The 9,769-nt window shown below is 34.8% G+C and overlaps 1 protein-coding gene across 11 annotated transcripts in view; it reads left to right on the top strand.

Moving 5' to 3' along the window:
• The window catches only part of MKLN1 (muskelin 1), a 377,184-nt gene that overhangs the window by 335,939 nt on the left and 31,476 nt on the right, over positions 1-9,769 (top strand). For all 11 annotated transcript variants that reach the window (XR_012470079.1, XM_074193675.1, XM_074193674.1 and 8 more), the window contains 3 exons: positions 414-561; positions 1,772-1,886; positions 7,493-7,632. Coding sequence is in view for 10 of the 11 variants with exons in the window: in XM_074193675.1 (XP_074049776.1) it covers positions 414-561; positions 1,772-1,886; positions 7,493-7,632 (403 nt within the window). In the remaining variant the exon portion in view is untranslated. The remainder of the gene's footprint in view (positions 1-413; positions 562-1,771; positions 1,887-7,492; positions 7,633-9,769) is intronic.

Genomic DNA, 9,769 nt, shown 5'->3' with positions numbered 1-9,769 from the left:
GGGAGGAAAGTAAAATGGTGAGGGGATTGTAAAACTCAAATAAAATCTTTAACAAAAAAAAATATTAGTAGAGGGACTTTTTCACCCTAGGAGTTCCCTAAACTGGAGAAAGCACTCAGAAGAACTGTTTTAATGGGTTTCTATGAATTATGAGAACTTCAGTGTGTCCCTTTCTCCACCTTCTCAACAAGGTTTGCTTTTTTAAGTCCAGGTTTCAATTCTTGTTTTCAGCTTGTAAATGGGACATTTATGAACATTTTACCCTTTTTCAGCAGTGATCTAAATATGAATTCTTTCCTCTACTCAGGTTTTTCGTTCCATTTTCCCACTAAGTGAATCTTCTTAGAATTAATTTTTTGTGTTAATCCATTATCTAATTTGAATTTTTGTCATTTTTCTTCCCAATTTAATAGTCCCAATGACAGGTTTTACACAAAGAGCAACCATTGATCCAGAACTGAATGAAATACATGTCTTATCTGGACTTAGCAAAGACAAAGAGAAGAGGGAAGAGAATGTCAGGAACTCCTTCTGGATTTATGACATTGTGAGGAATAGTTGGTAAGAAACAGTTATATAATGAAATCCCAGGGCAGATCTTGTTTCTAATAAACATTTATCCAATCTTAGAAAAATGAAAATGGTGGAAAATCGTTATTTATAGCAAAATACATTTAAAAGGCTCGTAATTATTTCGTGTTACTTTACATAAATACAGTTTAATTCAAAAAATATTTATTGATTGCCTACTATTTGTAGAACCTTGGGCTGTATGTAGAGAGTTAAAAAGATCAAATAAAATGAGATCCCTGCTGAGTAGCACCTACAAAATCTTACACTTAAAAATAATTGTGCCTGCAAGATTTTTACTTGGTAGGAAGAGTACTGGACTGGGAGGAGAAAGACCTGGGTTCTTTCTACTGTTACTGAATAATCATGTGTACTTCATAGATTAACCTCTCTTAATTCCATCATCTGTAAATTGTAGAATCCTAGCTGGTCCATTTGGGTTATTCTTTGATCTGTGGTTTAATAGTCCAAAGAATACAGACTCTTAAAAGAACTCCCCCCCCCCCCATAATTCACCAACAAAAATTCCTTTCAAAGTAGGACATTTATTTGCTAAGGAAAAAAATCAAAGGAACCTAAAGCAAGCCTTTTATTGCTATTAAGCTTATATTCATTTTCTTTCTTTTCTTCATTTCTTTTTTCCTTCCTTTCCAAAGACACATTTACTTTTTCTTAATTTCCTAGAAAATAAGTCCTGGAATGAATTGTTTCAATTTAGCATACACACTGTTAAGTACCTACTGTATAGATGTTACAATAGATGCAGATTTCTATTTGAAAGATTTTATAGTAGATACTTGAAGAAGTCTTGGACTTCAGGAGTAGTTGGAACAAGCAATTTAATATTGCCTTTTTGATTAAGAGCTGAAGTTCAGAATTCACTGTCAGATAATCCTTTCTTTAAAAAAAATGTCCTTTATTGTACCACACATGGTTTAGTCTGTTAGTTTTGCTGACCTGCTTTTTTCTTCTTTCTTTTATTTTGTAACAAGGGATGCCTCACTGAGCAGGTGGAGGAAGTAAGGATCTACTTGGAAATGAAAATGTTATAAAAACTATATCAATAAAATTTTTAAAATAAAAAGATCACACAAAACAGAATTTTCCAACTGCCAGCACTTATTAAACATTTAATTCTGTTTGTCTTATGTTTGCTACTAATGTTATTGAGACAGTGTCATAATGGCAATTTGTATTGCAGGTCTTGTGTCTATAAAAATGATCAAGCTGCGAAGGATAATCCAAGTAAAAGTCTACAGGAAGAAGAACCATGCCCAAGATTTGCCCATCAACTTGTTTATGATGAATTACACAAGGTACTGCTATACTGTCTACATATAAAATATGGTATACCAGCTCAGGTGGCCTCCCCACTGTGTTCTGGTCAATGACATCTTATCAGTTGTATACAGTTTATTTTTTTATAATGTCAGCACCATACCTGACATTTGATAGTTTTTCTTCCTGAAGCTTTTTAGGATTCAGTCAATACCATTACGACTGTGAGCTATAGGATATTTTTTGTAGTAGTAGTAGTAGTAGTAGTAGTAGTAGTTGTTGTTGTTAACTGTTTGCCTGTCAGCTGCTCACAACTGATGGATGATACATCATAAGGGGAGGCTTTTGCCATCCATACAAAAGCAGCTAAAAATTGTGTTTTCCTTTTTTTGCATAATTGTACAGTGTGAGTGCCATTTTGCATGAAAAAAACCATATAAGTTCTTATTTTCATCAAAAGGAATTGTTTTTTATACTTCTGTTGATTGGAATATGAGGCATTTACTCCCTTCTATCAGTCTAGTAACAACAGTGAAGGCAAGGGTAATTTATAACTTCTGACATCTAATAGTGCTCAAGTGTTTGAAAAGATTTCTTTTGACTTACCAAAGCCATTAGCTCTAGTGTAGTGGTTTGTATTTTACAGAGCCAATATTCTTGCTCTTAGTTGGAGGGAAAGTGAATAAATGGGCAACGATCTGATGTCTGCAAGTGAAAGGACAACATTGGATTTCAATAAGAGCTCTTTCTCTTAGTCTTGAGTTGAAAGTAAATCATTTTTCTTCTACAAGAAGCTTCTACTCCATAATGTCATTGAAAACATAAATATTTTTGAAATTTCAGGGAATGCTTGCATAGAAGTGAAAAGCTTGTATATGTGTACCATGCCATTTAACACTATGATTAATAATTCCTGGATCTTTTTATTGCAATTGTAAATACTGGCATTCCTTTTAAACAAGCTTATTCTTATTTGTTCTTATTCAAATAATAATTTGAATTTTAAAAAAAAATTCCAAAAGGGCACTGTTTATTTTATTAATATATCTAACACTATGAAAAATATAAAGCCCCCCCCAAGAACCCTAAACTTAGTTTACTTAATCAAGTCATGTTCCAGTTCTGAACTGTATTCCCATGATTAAACATGGTTACAAACAATACTTCAAGGCTCTATAGTTCCTTGAGTTTGGATACTCACTCTACTTACATAACATAGCCTTCTCATAATGGTTTTCATGATTAGTTATGACCTCCAAATCCATCACCTGTTAGTCAACCTTCTGTTGATGAACTTCAAAGAGCACAGGAGCTGGAGGTTCTGACTATATTAGGGCTTGCTAGTTGTGTGACATAAGGAATTCACTTAACCTATTTGGACTTTTGTTTCTTCAGCTGTATAGTGAAGAAATTGGGCTAGGTAGCCTCAGAGATCTCTTCGAGTTCTTTATAACTCAATCTCTCTTGAGTCCCAGTTTACTTATATTTAGAATATCTGCCTCAGGTTGGCTGACTCTCAGATAATAGGTGAATATTGTCATTGATCCAGGGGAATGGGATCCCACACAACTTGCACTCAGCCAATTTGTCCCTCTAAAACAGAGATGTCAAAACTCATGGGGTGAACCAGTTTAAAATGTAATTGGGAAATGTGTACCCAGTTAAAAGAAAATTCAGAACAACATAGTTGATACTAGTTTGTGATTTTCCAAGTCAGTATGTTCTATGAGTATTCCTGCCCTAGCGCCCTAGACTATACCTCCATGCTATGTTAGGGCATCAGTATCGGATTTCAGTGAATTAGAAAAGAGAAATATTGTCACTTCCCTTTGAAGTCGACTTTTGATTAGCTTTGTGTAAATTTTTAAAAGCAAATTTTTAATCCTACCTTGGCTCCCTGGAAGGATGCCCCTTTGCAACATGCTCCCAAGATCACTGTGACCACTTTTAATATTTCCTCTTAAGACATAAATTCAATTATTAATGCTGTTTTGGAGGGTGGTTGGATGTCCACCCTATAATTTCATTAATGTAGAAAGCTGCTTCTGAGAAAACTGTCAAAGAGAGATGCAGCTTTTCTGCAACTTTTAAGTGGCCAGAGCTCAGATCACAAGAAACTTTGTCACTTCTTTTCACTTTGAGCACTGAGATTTGCCCAGAATCAAACAATCTAAATTAGTCACAGTTTGAAGCCAGGTCTTCATGATTCTGAAGCTGCTTCTCTTCCCTACTCTGACCAAACATGAAAGGTAAAAAATAATCTTAGATTGTGCATTCTCAGTTCAGTTATAATGGTTCAGAAATTAGTGATGATATTTTATTCTTAAAAAATCCTCTACTAGTCATTTTATTTCAGAATCACTTGATCTTTTTTTAATCCTTTAACTTCACTGATTAGGAGAGGTAATAGTAGAAACTAGTCACTGAACTTAAAACAAAATCTTTGTATTACCTCCTATTGTGTGACTTCAGGGAAGGGACTTAACTGAGCTTGAGTTTTCCCATCTATAAAATGGAAAAAATAATACCTGTACTGTTTCACTAAGAGTGTATAATAAGCCTCAAGTTAAATGAATGTCAAGTATAATTTATCTATTAATGTAAACGCAGTATGATTCTCAGAAAAAATAGAAAATGGAGAAGGCAAAGACTGTTGAGTTTTTGTTTATTTGTTTTATATTTATTTTCCCTGGCCTAGCAACTTATACGTGGTAGACATTTCCTTCAGGAAACTATGAATAATGAATTCTAAAGTTTTTTTTCTTTAGTACATTTTCAACAACTTATTCTTTGCAGTCTACCAGGACACTTTAGTATGTCTCTCTTATGACATCATGGTTAGAATTAGGAGATTTTTTTTCCCCTTCAAATTCTTATATTTAAACAGTTTTTTTTTCCCTACATACTGACTTGACATTCTCATACTAGATTCTGTTATAACTTTTAATGTTAGTTTTTTGCTGCAAATTTTATTCTCTTGCTTTAAAAAATGTGTGTGTGTGTGTGTGTGTGTGTGTGTGTGTGTGTGTGTGTGTCTGTGTTTCATTGCAAGGTTTAAGGGAGCTATTTTTTGGATTTGTGTAGAAATTTGGCTCAGAATACAGTGTGAGGGCGAAAGAAGTTCAATTTTCACCTACTTGAAAGAAATTGATGTTTGTGCAGGACTAAATATGGACAGCCATATGGTTTCTAGAAGAGATAGTTTTGTAAGAAAATAATTAAAATAGAGCGGTTTTGACAATATAAAAATTTGCAGTTTCATGATCCTGTATGAAAGTTATCTTTGACTCTTCCCAACATGTTTTAGAACCAGTTTCAAAAATGCTGCATCTAGCATGTAAACAGAACTAGAATCTGGTGTGAGGATGCTGACATGAAATTTATGGTTGGGAAGACACAAATTCAGATCTGCTACCATGATACTAGCTTGGTGACCTTGGGCAAGTTGTTTAACCTATCTGATCCTCACATAGTGCTAAGAGACTTGTCTTCTAGGTTACAAATCAGCTGCTAATGCTAGACCCAGGGAGAACAGAGGCAAAAATGAATTAACCCCTGCCTACAAGAGTTTACATTCTATCAGGGAAGGAGAAGGGAAGACTGGGGGAGAGAAGGGGAATCAGAAAAGGTTTCATGTAGACAGTGGCTCTGAAGCACAAAAATTGGGGATTCTAAGAGATGAGGCATGAATTTATATCAGAAATGGGGAGGGGGCGGGTAGATGGTGTAGTGGATGGAGCACTGGCCCAGGAGTCAGGAGTACCTAAGTTCAAATCCAGCCTCAAACACTTAATAATTGTCTAGCTGTGTGACCTTGGGCAAGTCACTTAACACCACTGCCTTGAAACACCCCCCCACCCCCCCAAAAAAAAAGAAATAGGGGACACCTGATGCCAGGGCAAGAGGCAGGACATGGAGGGTCTTGCCCAAGGAACAGCCAGAAGGACAATTTGACTCAACCTGAGTGTAAGGAGAAGTATTGTGTAAAAAACCAAAGAAGAGGCTTTTTAAAGGTGATAGAGACATGGCAGAGTTTTATAATGGCCAAATGTGTGCTTTAGGAAGATCATATTGGCAGCTTTGTGAAGAGTGGGTGGGAGAGATTTTTGAGGCAAGGAAACCAATTAGGAGAATATTGAAGGTTGTCTAGGCAATAGGTAATAAGGACCCCCTAACAAAGTGATAGTGTGAATGGAATGAAGATGGATTCAGGATATGTAATGGGGAAAGTAATTACAAGATTTGCTCCTGATTACAACTGATTGGATCCTCTGTGGAGGGGAGGGCTTAGTGGTCTTTAGAACATTGCTGCTCCTGGGAACCTGGTCTACCTCCATTTGTGTTTGAGGGTAAGTGGGCTACCTTTCTATATTAGCTAGGGCAATTTATGTTAGTGGTGATAGAGATAGTGGACCCATTTTCTTAAGTGATAGCCACAGGGGCCTAGTGGGAAGAAGTTCTGGGGGGAGTTATTGTTCTTTGTGGAGTACTTGAACTTACCTACGCATGAATAGTAGTGAATCAACTGTTGATGCTCTTTGTGGGAATAGTAGGTTCCTTCTCCCAAGGATAATTCTCTCATAAATGACTGCAAAGGCCAATTTGGAACTAGAATCACTTATCGTAGCTTCCAGAATTGTAAGCATAATATGCTGAAGCAGAAATAAATATACTTATGTACAAATACTGTTTTTATTCTTTGATATGTTTTATATTCTATATGTTTATTTAGCTGAATTGTAAGAAAAGCTGTCTTGTTATATTATTATGGCTCTTTGTATTATTATATAGTCAGAGCAAACAGATGATATGAGAATTTGTGTTGCATCCTGAAAACACTTATGTTAACTTCCATATTGCCATGCTCTGCTTTTGATGTGTAGATTTGGTCTTTTTAAAAAAGATGCATTGATTTATTTAATATTCAAATTCATTAAATTGACAATATCATCAATAGTTTTAAGTTCCAAATTTTTTCCCTTCCCTCTCCCTCTCCAAGACAGCAAGCAATCTGATATAGATTATGCATGTGTAATCACGTGAAACGTATTTCCAAATTAGTCATGTTGTGAAAGAAAAATCATGAGAAAGAAAAAAACAAAAGGTAAATTTAAAAAGTGAAAATCATATGCTTTGGTCTGCATTCAAATTCCATGTTTCTATTTCTGGATGTGGATGGCATTTTTCATCACAAATCTTTTGGAATTATCTTGGATCACTGTATTGCTGAGAAGAGCTAAGTCCATCATAGTTGATCATCACACAATGTTCTTATGGTTCAATTCACTTCTGTTGTATAGATTTTTAAAAATGAATTCTCAGCTTGTTTCCCATTATATTGTAAATTACTTCAGGAAAGGGATTTTGTCTCTTAAACATCTCTTAACCTGCCAACAATATATAGAGGCCAGATGAAGACTTCAAGAAATATAGAATTGGGACTATTACTCAAAGCAAACCAAAGAGAATAGAGAATTATTTTGTGCAGAAAATTTTAGCTTGTTTATAAATTTTTATCGGTGATATAAGGAAAGTTTTTGTTAATACACATCCATTAAATTCCAGTGCCTTAACTTTACTGTGACTTATTGACATTTTTAAGTATGCAAGCAATTTTAAAATCTCATTTGTTTCTTCTTTGTAGGTTCATTATTTGTTTGGTGGAAATCCTGGCAAATCCTGTTCTCCAAAGATGAGATTAGATGACTTCTGGTCATTGAAACTATGCCGTCCTTCAAAGGAATATTTGTTAAGGCATTGCAAATACCTCATAAGGAAGCACAGGTATAAAAGCAACGGTCTGTGTGACATGTTTTTATTTTTCCCAATAAAATATCATCTGTTGAAGTTACCAAACCAGCTAAGAGCGATTTGGAGAAATATTCTATTAGAGAAATCTAATAATTAAAGTTCCTAAGAAAAAAGTGACTAGTTTATATGAATCTGTTATCTTAAAGGTGCAGGAAATTTTTTTTTTTCTAAGATATACTATGAGACACACAATACCTCTTAAATTCAACACATCCAGAACAGAATTCATCCTCAAATTCACCCCTATATTCCTTCCTTTCCTATTCTGTCCATGACACCTCATCCTGGTTTGCAGCCTCAGGGTCATCTTTTGATTCCTCCCTTTCCTTACATTCACATGGTCCCTACCCTATGCCAGTCCCTTATTATGTCCAACTTAGCACTTGTGGTAAATCCTGCTAATTAGTTTCCTTGCCTCCCATCTCTCCTGTCTCCAATCCATCTTTCACACAAGTGCCAAAATGATTTTCCTAAAACATACCTCTGACCAGGTCTTTCCTTTATTTCCTATTAGCTCTGGAGTTATATACAGGTATCTCTATTTGACCATTTAAAACCCTCATGATCTGGCTGTTGACGGGTTCTCCATATACTTGATCACATATTACCATAGCTTTGTCATATCTTTCTCCCCTTTGTGCCCTCTCCAGCAGAACTGGGTTGATCTTGGGAAGGCATTGTCTCATATTCTGGGACTGTACCCTGCACTTTGCTCCATTCTTCCTTTGGGGATTTCTGGCTTTCTTCAGAGCTCTCGATCTCTCCAGCTGCTTGTGCCGTGCCCTCACCCTCAGAGTGTCTTCTCTTGAGATAAAGACTTAGTGAATGTGAGAATGTGTGCTCCTTGACAGTAGGATAAGTTTCATTCTTTGATTTTGTATCCTTGGCCCCTAGTGCAATGCCTTGCATAGAGTAGTTGGCTTAAGAGATACTTATAGATTGATTGGCTTAGATTATACCCTTGGTGAGAGACAGGCAGTTTCTATTCTGTTGAACCTCCTTCCAAGGTAAGGTGGGTTAGGTGACTTCCATATAAAAATTAGCACATGATCTTTCTAAATGTAGATTTAACATTAAGTTTAACTCTACTTCCTAACCTAAATTCAAGCACTGCTTCATAATCTTGCTTAGTAGCTGTGTGACTCTGAATAAGTCCCTTAACTTCTTCTAATCTTAGTTTCCTCATTTATAAAAATAGAGATTTCAAAAACTCATACCACACATGATTGTTTTTTGAGGATAAAATGAAATAACATAGGTAAAATATTTTGTGAGCTTTTAAGAGCTGTATAAATGCTGAGTATGATTATTTATTAGTTGAGAGTCAGTAGCCAGGCCTCACTTTTATGGTCTTTCAGAGCTTTTACATATGATGATTAATTTTCAATTACCATAAAATATAATTCAACTGTACAAGTTGTGAAGTAATATCAAGTATTATCACTTGATTTTATAAGTGCATCTTTTTTTTCCTCCTGCCATTATATTAGTCTTTTGTGGAAATTTGCATTTAGAAGGGGAAGGAAAAAATCAGGTGCTGGACTACATATGTGAATGGGAGATGAAAACAATTGTTTTTAACAGTATACATTCTTCAACTAAAATACTTGGGATTTTTCCTTTATAATTTTAACCTTGCAGTTATTTTTCTTATATCATTGGGCCCACAAAAACCTTTATTTTATTACTAAATTTTCTTTGGTCCACCTACACTTTTAATTTTTCTATTGTTCACTCTATCACAAAGATAACATCGTTATATATTTACTTAATTTTTACAAAAGAGAAAAACATGGAATTCAGATAACAAAGTAATGAGTAATAGAAGTCTTTTAAAATATATGGGGAAAATACATGAAAAATATAAAAATATATTTGAGTTGAATGACATGAGAGGAGTATGTTATTTCTATAATTTATGAATATGCAGCTAGAAAAAAGACAAAATATAATCTTCAATGAACTAATCATTTGATAATTATAACTTTTAAAACATCTTAAAGCTTAAAAACTAATATAAAGCTTTTAGGTTTCCCATTATGCATTGAGTTATACCATTTGGGGTGTTCAGTGGATAGAGCACCAACCCTGGATTCAAGAGGTCCTGAGT

This window comes from Macrotis lagotis, chromosome 7 (genome assembly GCF_037893015.1).
Source record: "Macrotis lagotis isolate mMagLag1 chromosome 7, bilby.v1.9.chrom.fasta, whole genome shotgun sequence".
Lineage (NCBI taxonomy): Eukaryota > Metazoa > Chordata > Mammalia > Peramelemorphia > Peramelidae > Macrotis > Macrotis lagotis.
Note: the sequence above shows the minus strand (reverse complement) of the source record. Positions and strands in the feature narration are given on the sequence as shown.